The sequence below is a fragment of the Pongo pygmaeus genome, chromosome 1, assembly GCF_028885625.2.
Source record: "Pongo pygmaeus isolate AG05252 chromosome 1, NHGRI_mPonPyg2-v2.0_pri, whole genome shotgun sequence".
Lineage (NCBI taxonomy): Eukaryota > Metazoa > Chordata > Mammalia > Primates > Hominidae > Pongo > Pongo pygmaeus.
Genome location: NC_072373.2, coordinates 129,858,959 through 129,873,329, shown reverse-complemented (window position 1 = coordinate 129,873,329; position 14,371 = coordinate 129,858,959). Strand labels below are relative to the sequence as shown.

The 14,371-nt window shown below is 36.6% G+C and overlaps 1 protein-coding gene across 3 annotated transcripts in view; it reads right to left on the bottom strand.

The window, feature by feature from the left end:
* Positions 1 to 14,371, bottom strand: part of LRRC39 (leucine rich repeat containing 39) — a 36,368-nt gene that overhangs the window by 1,946 nt on the left and 20,051 nt on the right. For all 3 annotated transcript variants that reach the window (XM_063652642.1, XM_054475057.2, XM_054475067.2), the window contains 6 exons: positions 9,766 to 9,871; positions 8,560 to 8,716; positions 7,517 to 7,653; positions 5,453 to 5,598; positions 4,345 to 4,497; positions 1,678 to 1,817 (listed from right to left, as the gene is read on the bottom strand). In XM_063652642.1, the coding sequence (XP_063508712.1) occupies positions 1,678 to 1,817; positions 4,345 to 4,497; positions 5,453 to 5,598; positions 7,517 to 7,653; positions 8,560 to 8,716; positions 9,766 to 9,871 (839 nt within the window). The remainder of the gene's footprint in view (positions 1 to 1,677; positions 1,818 to 4,344; positions 4,498 to 5,452; positions 5,599 to 7,516; positions 7,654 to 8,559; positions 8,717 to 9,765; positions 9,872 to 14,371) is intronic.

Here is a 14,371-nt window from a genome sequence, read left to right as displayed (position 1 = left end):
ACGTCTTGCATGTTCCACAGGTGCATCAAATTTACTGCTAAGGGCCGGATGTGGTGGCTTACGCCTGTAATCCCAGCACTTTGGGAGGCCAAGGCAGGTGAATCACCTGAGGTCAGGAGTTCGAGACCAGCCTGACCAATATGGTGAAACCCTGTCTCTACTAAAAATACAAAATTCGTGGGGCATGGTGGCGCATGCCTGTAAGCTACTCAGGAGGCTGAGGCAGGAGAATCACTTCAACCTGGGAGGTGGAAGTTGCCAAGTGAGCCGAGATTGCGCCATTGCACTCCAGCCTGGGCAACCAGAGAGAAACTCCTCAAAAAAAAAAAAAAAAAAGACTGCCAAAATTAGAAATCATCTTCTGCCTCTACCACCTGATTTCTACTCGCCAACCCATCTTCTGTACTTTATTCTCCATCTTAGCACCACCATCTAACCAGTTGCCCTCTAAACCAAAAACATTGATTATAAACTGCCTTTTCTCATCTTCATTCAATTACCAATTCTGTCTCCTAATTGTCTTTTATATATTCTCTGCTTTCCAAAACTAGGTCACAATTATGACTTTTTTGCTTGTCTTCCCCCAATCTGTCTCCTTGTTATTGCTTCTATGACCTTGCTGCAATAAATCTAATCACCATTTCCTAAACATCCTCCACTGAATGTTAGTAAAAATTATTTCCTCTAGCTGAAAAACTCTGTCATTGTCTTCTTGGTTATATTCATTTTTCAAACTAGTTGTTGCATTAAGTTGAACTAAAATCCACCTTTTAAGTTAAAAACTTAACATTTTAAAATTATAAGACTATAATTTCTATTACTATTATTAGTTTTTATTAACAAATAGTTGTGCACTTTGTAGTTGTTGCATTAAGTTGAACTAAAATCTACCTTTTAAGTTAAAAACTCTTAACATTTTAAAATTATAAGACTATAATTTCTATTACTATTAGTTTTTATTAACAAATTAATTGTGCACTTTGTCCTCTTCCCCTGATCTTGGTTTAGCTTAAAGGCCCTCCTTAATTAATTATCAGAGACTAAGTGATTGAAATCTCTGTATCAAAACCTCACACATTGTTGATTAAAATCTGTATTCTCAGCCAGATGTGGTGGCATGCACTGATAGCCCCAGTTACTCCACAGGCTGAGGTAGGATGATCTCTTGAGCCCAGGAGTTCAAGGCTACAGAGCTATGATTGTGCCTTTGAATAGCCACTGCACTTCAGCCTGGGCAACATAGTAAGACCTCATCTCTTAAAAAAAACAAAAAACTGTGTTCTCTTAATATTTTTCATCCCTAGGTAAATTTTTTTTTTCTATTTATGGAATGACAGGGAAGGTCAGTTCGTGGTCAAACTGCTGTGTGTGGCAAGCTGGTAGAATGAGGTAGCAAAGCTTTAAGAATCATGTCTTCACTCACTTGGTTTTACTTCAGATGCTTAGCCAAAGGATTTATTTCCTTCCCCCATTTGAAAGACTTTGAATATCTTTAAAACCTCTCTCTCCATTTCACTTTTTTTCTTCCCACAATATTGACTAAGAGAACAGAATTTGACAGAAAACTTAAGATGGAATGAGAAATATATAAACGAATTCATCAAAAGGCAGCAGTTAGTGATACACACATTACTCTACCAAAAAACATTTAATCTGTGTTATATACAAATCTTATACCTGCTCTTCTCCGTGACTCTTGTATGTAAGTGTGCATAAACTGAAGGCCAAATAATTCCCGTTCCTCTTCTTCATCTGTGCCTTCATTGGGAGGAAGTAATACTTCCAATTTCAGTGGGTTGTCTCTGAAGTTGACAAACCTAGAAGTTCATCAAAAACCAGTATTTTTATAGGTGTCATGGAAGTGTACATTTATTTCCCTGGAGAAAGGTCAAATGATAATATACTAAATTACTCGTTTTTAACTGGTTTCAATAACTGAACACCTTGGTGAGATGTGATATATCTCAAGAATCTGTGTTTTTTCGTAAGAGAAAAAAAACGCTAGCTTTAGACAGCTTACTTTCAAAGCTTATAAAAGCAACTGTTAGTCTAGTTGCACAGGCTGGAGTGTAGTGGCACGATCTGGACTCATGGCACCCTCCACCTCCTGGGTTCAAGTGATTCTTGTGCCTCAGCCTCCCAAGTAGCTGGGACTAGAGGTGCACACCATGACGCCCGGCCAATTTTTGTATTTTTAGTAGAGACAGGGTTTTGCCATATTGGTCAGGCTGGTCTCGAACTCCTGGCCTCAAGTGATCTGCCTGCCTCAGCCTCCTAAAGTGCTGGGATTACAGGTGTGAGCCACCGCACCTGGCCTACAGCATATATTTAATGCAATACAGCTTAACTTCTAAGAGCAATTTTAACATATCTTAAATATAAAATTAGTGCTATGAACTTAGTTTCTGCATATTTTATATACCTCCATCTTACTTATCATTGTGTCTTCACCACCCAGTACAAGGCAGGTAGTTGCTGAACAAGTGAATAAATGAATTATTTTGTTATGGAAGTTTTGGGTTTTAGTGGGTATTCTCTTATTCTCAATTGTTAGAAGATTAAGCTTTGGAAGAAAAATACTTGAGGGAGCTTTCAAGATGGGTTAAAACTTAAATGTCACATCTGAAACAGTAAAAATCCTAGAAGAAATCCTAGGAAAAACTCTTCTGGACATTGGCCTAGGCAAAGAATTTATGATGAAGACCTCAAAAGCAAACATAACAAAACCAAAAATAGACAAATGAGATTTAATTAGAAAAACTTCTGCACAGCAAAAGTAATAATCAACAGAGTTAATAGACAACCTACAGAATGGGAGAAAATATATGTAAATTATACATCTGACAAAGAACTAATATCCAGAATCTACAAAGAATTCAAACAACAAGAAAAAAACCAACCCCACAAGCGGGCAAAGGACATGAACAGACATTTCCCAAAAGAAGACATACAAGCAACCTAAAATAATCTAAAATAATTTTTAAAAAGAAAAAATACTTGACAGAGTTTTGATGGTACTTAGTAAAAAGTTATATCTAGTGGTTGTTTGTTTGTTTGTTTGTTTTTAAGAAATAGTCTCTGTTTCCCAAGCTGGAGTACAGTGGCGCAATCTTGGCTCACTGCAACCTCGAACTCCTGGGCTCAAGCAATCCTCCAGCCTCAGCCTCCCGAGTAGCTGTTATAGGCATGCACCACCACTCCCGACTAATATGTCTGCTTTCTATCAGTAACATAATTGTGTCCCTTTGTACTTATTAGGAAATAAACACTTTTATGCTTTTGATTTTTATGTTGTGAATGAAGTTTTTTTAGCTGTATAATTTTCATGAAAATGTCACCAATGGAGGACATTTCCTTTTTTTTTAGGTTGGTATTATAACATTTATTAAAATAATGCTATGGGTTAATACAAACAGCAAAGAACCAAAGAATTAAAATGCAAGCTATGTAAAATCCCAGCTAAAACCCAAAAATGTCTAATGTATTCATTCATTAGCTAACTAAAAGCCGAAAAAAGACAAGACACCCAATATAATAAAGTACTGCAAAACAATTGGCAATTTTCAGTTATCAAAATTGTGGATTTTGCATTTTGTATCATTTTCTCAATCAAGAAAAAAATTCCTTTTGAATGTTATATAACATACATGTAAAACAAGATAGAAAAATACACTATAAACTTGTAACAATGGCTGTAAATATTTTATCTTACATGTTTCTCATAGGCAATAGGTTGGTTATGGTACATACATAGCATGAAAATAAGATAATAAAGAATAGACAAAAATACATGTCAGCTGTATAACATACAAGTGACACTCCCATCTACCCATGCTAAAAAATTACATAATACTGTGAGAAAAAAAGTCTTAAAAACTACATATTTTAATAAAAAACAAATTCAATAAAGAATGATAATACTGAGAACCAAAGCATTCAGAGATTTCAAGTCATGCTTTTTTTCAGTTGATTGAAAATTTTGTCAACCAAGTTTTCAAAAGTTTGTTCAGAGCCAACATTATCCATAAATGTCACACATTTATTATTTCATACATTTACTTTCTTCCACATAAAAGACCTTTGATAAACATCTAAAATGGAGGACATTTCTTAAAGCTGATAAATCCCAAACTGCTTTAGTTTTAAGGATTCTTTCTTGAATAGACCAGTGTTATATGAATGCTATTCATCAAATTATAGAATTTCAACATCGGAAAAGATTTTTAAGATATCCATTCATATAAATAACAACGGAAATTTATTAATAACAATTTCTCTACATTACTTTTTTCTGCAGCCAGAAAGAAAGCAAGGTTTTTCAGTTTTGTGCCCACAACTTTTTACCTCAGATTTGCCATTTCTTCCATGCATACTGGAATATCTTGCAGTTTATTGTTGCTGAGAACAAGAGTACCCAGATTTTTCATATTGCTGATTGTTTGAGGCAAGCATGTTATTTCATTTCGTTGCAGCCATAATGTATGTAGATTTTGCATTCTGAAAAATTAAGGTTTCTACAATTAATTACATATAATATGAAAACATTGGTTTTGGAGTTTTAACAAATAATTTTAAGAGGTAGGGGTCTTATCATGTTGCCCACGATGGTCTCGAACTCCTAAGCTCAGGCTGTCCTCCCCTCTCAGCCTCCTAAAGTGCTGGGATTACAGGCGTGAGCCACTGCACCCAGCCTTTGGTTCTTATATTAAAAATCAAATGTTGTCTTTTACAACATCTTTAACCAGTGTACTTATTGAGTTAACTGACAACACATTACCTGGTTATTAGAGAAACCACATCAGGAAGTTCATCTCTACAGTACAACTCTCTTATCATATGGCAATAAAAATGAAATCAAATCAACATATTCTAGAATTCTTTCACTATTCTCATAGGATTTCTTGAAGAACTACTGTAAATGTTACCTAATCTGAGCTAGAGTCTTAGGAGAACAATCAAATGATGAATATGCCCATTTATAGCAAAGCAGTATGCATAATGTGTAACATCATGGACTCTGGGGCCAGGCTGCCTAGGTTCAAATCCTAGCTTGCCCACTTACTAACTTGAGCAAGTTAGCTAACATTAGTTTCTTCATCCACTTGTAAAGTTCATAGAAGTGCTTGGAATATACTAAGCAAGGTAGTTATTGTGTCATATTCTTGTTAATTTCTCAGTCAGACACTTTTGGCCAGGCGTGGTGGCTCGTGCATGTAATCCCAGAACTTTGGGAGGCTGAGGTAGGTGGATCACTTGAAAAAAGCCAGTTTTTTTCTTCTTCCCAAACCCTTTTACTTACTTGGAACAAATGAAAATATTCTGTTAAAACAGTGTATTTCAAACTAGTTGGACCTATTGTGATTGATTATGCTTGAGATCCCATTTGTCTTGCTTATTTTTCATAAGAGGTTTCAAGACTTTTATCATTAGCATAAAGAGTTATTTCTTTTACCTTTCTATAGTATCAGGAAGTTGTTCAAGTTTGTTGCTTCCCATGTCCAGCCACTCAAGGGCAGGCATACTCAACACAGCAAGAGGGATTGTAGTAAAGCGGTTCATACTCAGATCAAGGTGAGTAAGTTTTAGCAGATTGCTGAGCTGAAGAAGAAAGCAAGGTTTTTCAAAATAAATGTCCACAATGTAAACTACTTAAAAGACTCACATTGGTAAAGGAGATATTTCACATCCAGGAATGTTAACATTTTACTTGGGCTTTTTTAGTCATAGTAGTCCGCAACAAATTAAAAATAAATACAAAGCTAAATAACCTCCAGGGAAGTGGAAAACTCTCATAGAAAGTTCATCTATTTGAAGAAAATTTATCTTTCGTAATAACCAGGTTCCAGGGTTTATAGAATGTGCCTGGCAAAACCTTGTTTTCACTGAGAGTAAGCACCCATTATCATGTTTTCCTTTGATCCAGTAGTTGAGAATTGTATGGGAAAACTCAACATTTAACTTCCAAATAATAGTGGTGGAGGAAAGGGGTAGCTCATGCCTTATAATCCTAGCATTTTGGTAGGCAATTTGGTAGTTAGGAGGATCACTTCAGTCCAGGAGTTTGAGACCAGCCTGGGCAACATAGTGAGACCCTGTCTCTACAAAATAATTTAAAAATTAGCCGGGCATGGTGGCACAAGCCTGTGGTCCCAGCTACTTAGGAGGCTGAAGTGGGAGTATTGCTTGGGCCCGGGAGGTTGAGGCTGCAGTGAGCCAGAATCACACCACTGTACTCCAACCTGGGCAAAAGAGTTTGACTCTGTCTCAAAAAAAGACTGGTTAATAGACTGTACAAAATCACATAGCTTTTATGATGATGGAGCCAACTCAGAAACAAAAACACATGAGTTAGAAATAAAATATTTATTGGCCCTCTTGTATGTGTAAGAAATTATCCATATGATTATCATTTTTATTGTATGCAAAGTGATATGGTTTGGCTGTGTCCCCACCCAAATTTCATCTTGAATTGTACCTCCCATAATTCCCATGTGTTGTGGGAGGGACCTGGTGGGAAACAATTGAATCATGGGGATGGTTTCCCCCATACTGTTCTCATGGTAGTGAATAAGCCTCATGAGATCTGATGGTTTTATGAGGGGTTTCCCTTTGCACTTGGTTCTCATTCTCTCTTGCCACCATGTAAGACGTGCCTTTCACCTTCTGCCGTGATTGTGAGGTCTCCCCAGCCACGTGAAACTGAGTCCATTAAACTTCTTTTTCTTTATTAATTACCCAGTCTTGAGTACGTCTTTATCAGCAGTGTGAGAACAGACTAATACACAAGGGTATACATTTCATTAAATTGAACTATTAGAAGATATAATGTATACGTATATACTATGTTTTATTTGCAAGAGCAACAATTGTTGGTGACAAGTTTGCTGGTTTGGAAGAAAAGTCTGATATACTAATTAAGATAAAGTGGGAGAAGGGAATAGTCTATTTTATTTTATTATTTTTCTTAACTTTTATCTTGTAAAGTCATTGTTTTCAAAGCCAAAGCACCATGGAAACTTCTTCACTGATTCTAAGAGCATCAAATATTTTCAAAAAGTAATACAAATGTCTTTATTTTTATATGATCAATTTGGTTTGACCAATAACAAGACATCATACCAAATCAAAGTTTGGAGGCATTCCAGTCCCATTGCTATCACCACATTGTCTGTGCTTTATGATAACGATTTATTAATTCAAAAAGCATTTAAGTAATCACTACAACCTAGGCTCTGCCCTCAATTCTGAGATGTAATACAACTCTCATCCTGGCCTTCAAGGAGATCACAGTTTAACAAATGATGTCAGTACTGTGATAATAATAGAAGTATCTTTTACACTAAATCTTTCTCCAATTAAAAACCTGCATTATACTTAAGGAACTGGTTTTCTCTAAATATTTTTTCTGAAATACATAGAATTTTCTCATTAGTTTTATTATTGTTAACAACCACACATTGAGAGGTCAACTACTGCAGATGGAAAGTACAATCATAGGCATTTATATCTTTCTAACCTCTTGTGGAAGATCACATATATCTCTGTTAACAGCCAGTTCTAGTTTCTCCAAGCTGGCACAATTACTTAGTTCCTTGGGGACAGTCTTGATTTTGTTGTAGCTGAGAATCAGTTCCTGAAGTCTAGTAAGCAGTCCTATAAAAAATAATATACAATAGAGAGGAGTTGGATATAAAATAATCTTTATAGTTTTTAAGGTATTACAGCATAACTTCTTTTTTTTTTTTTTTTGAGATGGAATCTCGCTCTTTCGCCCAGGCTGGAGTGCAGTGGTGCTATCTCGGCTCACTGCAAGCTCCGCCTCCCGGGTTCACGCCATTTTCCTGCCTCAGCCTCCGGAGTAGCTGGGACTATAGGTGCCCGCCACCGCGCCTGGCTAATTTTTTGTATTTTTAGTAGAGACGGGGTTTCACCGTGTTAGCCAGGATGGTCTCGATCTCCTGACCTCGTGATCCGCCCACCTTGGCTTCCCAAAGTGTTGGGATTACAGGCGTGAGCCACCGCGCCCGCTCTACAGCATAACTTACTTGCCAGTTTTGTATTGGCAAATTCGGACTTCTTAGTGTCTTCCCTTTTCCCAGTCTGTGTCCTGTCCCTTCTTCAAACAAGGGACAAGTTTATCCGTGCAATAGGAAAAAAAAAAAATCCAAAACTATTTTCATTCTGTTTTATCTACACAAAATCCTCAGCAATTTTCTATTTGGATTTTTTTTTCCCCATTTGAGGAATCTTCTTGTTTTGCTTTATTGCCTTCAACCTGTTGTTTCCTAAGAGGAATAGCTGAGCCGACAATATTGTTCCAAGAATCTACAGGATATTTCCAAAGAGGCTTTTCTCTCATTGAAATCTCATCTTGAATCACCTCAGTAGATCCAGAAACTTGAATCCTCTAGAAGCTTCAATTTAGATTAAATGTTTAAAATTTCTCAAGGTTGAGGGCTGTATAAAGAGGTCTTTATTCCATGTATCCAAAAAAATCTTAATAAAAAGCACATCTGCAGGTGGATAAAATAGCACAGGACTAAAAGTAATCTTTCTTACCAATCCCTGGAGGTATCTCTGAAATTGTGTTTCGAGATAAATCTAACACAATGAGGTTCTGGAATCTTCCAATGAATTCAGGAATTTTCAGCAAACCAGTTCTATGAAGTTGCCATTCCTGTAGTTGATTCAGTTTCAGCAGAGAAGAAGGGAGGGTCTACAGCAAAAGAAATGATGGTTGTTGTATATTACTTAAATTGTTTTAGTATCACGCCACCCTGGAATGTGAAATTTGACTTATACAAGCACTTTGGAATATTTGGAATTTGTTTTCCTTAATGGGTTACTTTTCCAGGTGCTTTGTGTGACTTCCGGGTTTTAAGATCTTTTTTTTTTTTCTTTTTCTTTTTTTTTTTTTTTTTTTTTTTTTTTTTGGCTAAACCTGCAAACCCCAATCATGATAGAATAAACAAAAATATTTTGATCAATAATGTACACACATCCAGTATGTCCTGATGATTCTGTTATGCAGTATTAGGCTTTCCTAAAGTACATATATGTTATTGAAAATGAGACAATCCAAAAAAATAATTTCAATCAATAATTCAAACTGCTTTTCCACTTCTGTTTTGAAATATATGAATATTTTTAAAAATTTATTTTTTAATTTGAGAATCTTAAGAGTTTCAACTATTGTGAACTCTGTGCCGTTTCCCTTTCAGCCTAAAATAGCCAGTAGAGAATATAAAGGAGCTAACTCTAACAAACACCGACATAAAACATAAAAACAAACACTGACCCAAGGGTTAGAAGCTCTTGTAAAAATTAGAGTGTGCCTAATATAGTTAACCAACTGTGAGTTTGTGTGTAAGGGGAAGAAAGAATATGAGTTAGGTGGTAGACCCGCTGAAAATACTATTATTTCCATTCCATTAATTGAGCATTTCTTTGGAAAAGCAATATTATTTTTATTAGGCAGATGGTTATCTTTTTTTATGGGAAATGAGAGGTTGCTATAAGAAGTATTAATAGGAGAAATATCACAAATGATTGAGGTTTAGGCAGGGTGGAAGCAAACTGAACTTTTGCAAAATAATTGTGAAGTTGTGTTTCTTTTCAGTTGCTCATGTTGCTCAAATTCATTTGGTGTATTATTAAAATTAGTTTCCAACTATTCTAGTCTTAATTACACAGTCTCAGAATCATTCTCTCAATTGACTCACAAAATGCAAAATGTGGAAAATCAAATATTCTATAAAATCTTACCTTCCATTCCTCTTTTTCTATCTTCAAAATGACTCTTCCATCTTCCCTGGTGACCTTTTCTCTTAGCTTGGTTAAGCTTACTCGTTCTTCCCAGATCCGCACTAGCCTAGGAAACCAGGAAATCATCTTAGTTCGTAGACAATTACATAAGTGGCATTCACTTTATATATATATATTTATATTTATTTATTTATTTATTTTTGAGATGGAGTTTCACCTTTTGCCCAGGCTGCAGTGCAGTGGCCCGATCTCGGCCCACTGCAACCTCTGCCTTCCAGTTTCAAGTGATTCTCCTGCCTCAGAATCCCGAGTAGCCAGGATTACAGGCATCCGCCACCACACCCGGCTAATTTTTTGTATTTTTAGTAGAGATCGGTTTTCACCATGTTGGCCAGGCTGGTCTCGAACTCCTGACCTTGTGATCCACCAGCCTCAGCCTCCCAAAGTGTTGGGATTACACGTGTAAGCCACTGCACCCAGCCACTTTTATATATACATATTTTTAAATGACCTGTCAAAAACAACCATTTGACTATTGGTACCTGGAAATCAGACAATAACTTATTTTGCAAGAATTATAAATATGATTAGTACCACAAATGCCCTACTTTTAAAATTTTAAAAAGTATCATAACTCTATAGATTTTATTAATAATAGCTTTTTTGAGGTCTGATACACATACTATAAAAATTACTTTTTTAAGTACACAATTCAGTAAATTTTGGTATATTCACAGATTTGTGCAACTATCATCACTATCTAATACCAAAGCATTTTATCACTCAAAAAGGAAACTCCATACCCATTAGCAGTCACTCTCCATTCTTCCCTCTCATACCTCTTGGTAATCACTAATCTACTTTTTGTATATGGATTTTCCTATCCTGGACATTTTATTTAAATGTGATCATACAATAAATAGCCTTTGTGTCTGCTTCTTTCACTTAGCATCGTTTTTTTCAAAGTTCATCCATGCTGTAGCATGTATTAGTACTTCACTTCTTTTTGTGGCAGAATGATTCCTCTGTATGGATCTACCACATTTTGTTTATCAATTCATCAACTGATGGACATTGGGTTAATTCCACTATTGGCTATTTGGAATAATGCTGCTATGAATATTGATGTACAAATTTTTGTGTGACCATGTTTTCATTTTTCTTGGGTATATTCCTAGGAGTAGAATTGCTGAGTCATATGGTAACTTTTATGTTTAACATTTTTCCTTTTTTGAGACAAAGTCTCACTCTGTCATCCAGGCAGGAGTGCAGTGGCACCATCACAGCTCACTGCAGCTTCAACCTCCCAGGCACAAGTGATCCTCCCACTTCAGCCTCCTGAGTAGCTGGGACTACAAGCATGCTCCACCATGCCCAGCTAATTTTTGTATTGTTTGTGGAGACAGGGTTTTGCCATGTTGCCCAGGCTGGTCTCAAACTCCTAAACTCAAGCAACCCGCCTGCCTTGGCCACCCAAAGTGCTGGGATTACAGGCGTGAACCACCGTGCCTGGCTATGTTTAACATTTTCAGAAACTGCCAAGCTGTTTCCAAAATGGCTGCACCATTTTACATTCCCACCAGTGGCATATCAAGGTTCTGATTTCTTCACATCCTCACCAATATTTGCTATTGTCCCTCTTTTTTATTATAGCCATCTAGTGGGGGTGAATGGTATCTGATTGTGGGTTTGATTTGCATTTTCCTGGTGAATAATCTATAGATATTTAATAGACTTTGTAATGGCTTGCAAAGAATACAGTTCAACTTCAGAATTCAATTTCATCTTACTACATGTTAATTTTATCTAGTCTTTACTTTTTACATATAAAAATGTATAAAATCTTTGTCATTCTGAAGCACATTCCTATTGACTTTTGATCTATTGCAAACGTAAGAATGATCTCAAACTAGAAAAATGCAAACTAGAAACTGGAAAACCAGCCAGGCATGGTGGCTCATGCCTATAATCCCAGCACTTTTGGAATGCTGAGGCGGGTGGAGTTCGACACCATCCTGGCCAACATGGTGAAACCCCATCTCTACTAAACATACAAAAATTAGCTGGGTGTGGTGATGCGTGCCTGTAGTCCCAGCTACTAGGAAGGATAAGGCAGGAGAATTGCTTGAACCTGGGATGCAAAGGTTGCAGTGAGCCAAGATTGCACCACTTTACTCCAGCCTGGGCAACAGAGCGAGACTCTATCTCAAAAAAAAAAAAAAAAAGGAAACTGGAAAACCTTTTGCAAAAAGCTATTTCTATCCCAGAAAATTATTCACTCATGAAAAAGAGAGTAAGTTTAGAATTGAAAATTTTGAAATTTTAGCCTGTTAAAAGGATACATAATAAATATAAGCAGTCCTCAAAGCATGAAGTTTAACTAATTTGAGTATTTGTTTGCCAGAAATCTCTTGACATTCTGAGAGTTAATACATATTTTTAGCAATTTTGCATATTAACTGATCTTCAATAAGAATTTTATTTTAATGAACAGAAAGCCAAAAGTAAACAAAGTGTTGAATTTGCTGTCTTTAAGTATTTGGGTTTGTAAAATACTTCTCTTAGTATCTGTGTATTTTAATCTATCACTTGCCTAAAATTTAATCTGCTAACAGGTGCCCTGTGGCAGTGGGACATGTGTGGCCTTCTGATCTAAACAGCTAAGCTTCCCATAGATGTGGATAACTGAGAAAAAATGTGTAATGTCAGCTATTCAATTATATAACTTATTATAAAAATAGAACTATTCAAACAATGGGTTTAATGGTTATTAATTATTACTAAGAAAGAAATGAAATTCAGAGCAAGATTTAGTAACAAGAAATTAGGAATCTTATTCCTTGACCTTTAACTTAAGGAATTAATCCAGTAACCATTATAGCCAAGTACTAGACATTGGAGATAAAAAAGCTCTGTCCTTACTGAGTTTACGGTCAGGCTATTATTAGAAAAATCTATTTCCATCTCTGTAATGATCGCTAAATTCTTTCTGGTTCTGTATTTTTATGATCTAAGTCCAGAATATACCATTTATTAATTTGGTTACCTTGAGCAAGACATCCTCCACCTGTGGGCCTTACCTATAAAATGTGAGGTTATAATTAAATGATATCTATGTATTTGCCAGCTCAAATATTCTCTAATTCCTATACAGCTTTTTCTAAAAAAAAAAAAAAAAAAAATTGAGAAAGGCCGTCTCTATGTTGCCCAGTCTGATCTCGAACTCCTGAGCTCAAGCAATCCTCCCGCCTCAGCCTCCCAAAGCACTGGGATTACAGGTGTGAAACTGCTTATTTTAATTTTGATATTCTTTCAGGTCTCTAATCGAAATTTTATAACTCTTCTAAAACCCTTTTGAGGCCGGGTGTGGTGGCTCACGCTTGTAATCCCAACACTTTGTGAGGTCAAAGCAGGTGGATCACTTGAGGTTAGGAGTTTGAGACCAGCTGGCCAACATGGTAAAACCCCGTCTCCACTAGAAATAGAAAAATTAGCTGGGCATGGTGGTGTGGGCCTGTAATCCCAGCTATTCGGGAAGCTGAGGCAGGAGAATCACTTGAACCCAGGAGGCAGAGGTTGCAGTGAGCCAAGATTGCACCAATACACTCCAGCCTAGGTGACAGAGTGAGACTCTGTCTCTAAAAGAAAAAATAAAATAAAATTTGATTCTACAGATTTTATTGTAGAATAAGGCCTTTTTCCGATACTGCCACACCAACCATTACCTAAGTACTTGATTTTTTCAAGGAGCTTGGCATCAAAAGGGAGAAAACACAATTTCTGTTTAAACTGTAGGCTTTTTTTTTCTTTCATTTTTTAGCTAAAGCTCTAGCCACTTTTAGCTGAAAGAAGCAGCATTAGATTACATTCTTACCCTTCTTACCCCTTGCCTGTGTACTGACCCCTTTCAAATCTGCTTCTTTTGTCTACTTCCTTGCCACTCAGTGTGATTTGCAGAACAGCAGCATCATTGTCTCCTGGGAGCTTGTTAGAAATCCAGACTGTTGGCCCTACTCCAGACTTACTAACCCAGAAGCGATTTTAATAAGATCCCTACGGGATTCCTACAAAGACAAGTTTGAGAAACACTGCTTTATTTCAGAGCAGAGTAAAAAAGTTAAGGACATTTCTTTGGGTTACCCTTGGTCAGTTTTAAATTTCTATGAATTTTCCAGTTAGCCTTTTCTCTGGCAATCAGCTTCTCTGTCTCAATTTAAAAGGTCTCTCAGATTCTTACCATTTTGCATCAGTTATGGTTGTTTATTTATTAATTTTTTTCTTTTTTTTTTTTTTATGAGACAGTGTCTTGCTCTGACGCCCAGGCTGGAGTGCAGTGGGTGTGATTGTGACTTACTGCAGCCTTGACCTCCAGGGCACAATCGATCCTCCCGCCTCACCCCTCTGCCTCCCAAGTAATGGGGACTACAGGTGCATGCCACCATGCCCAGCTAACTTTTTGTTTTAGAGATGGGGTCTTGCTATATTGCCCAGTCTGGTCTCAAACTTGTTGGGCTCAAGAGATCCTCCTACCTCAGCCTGCCAAAGTGCTGGGATTACAGGCACAAGCCAGCATACCTGGAAAATTATTTATTTAGTCATATTACAG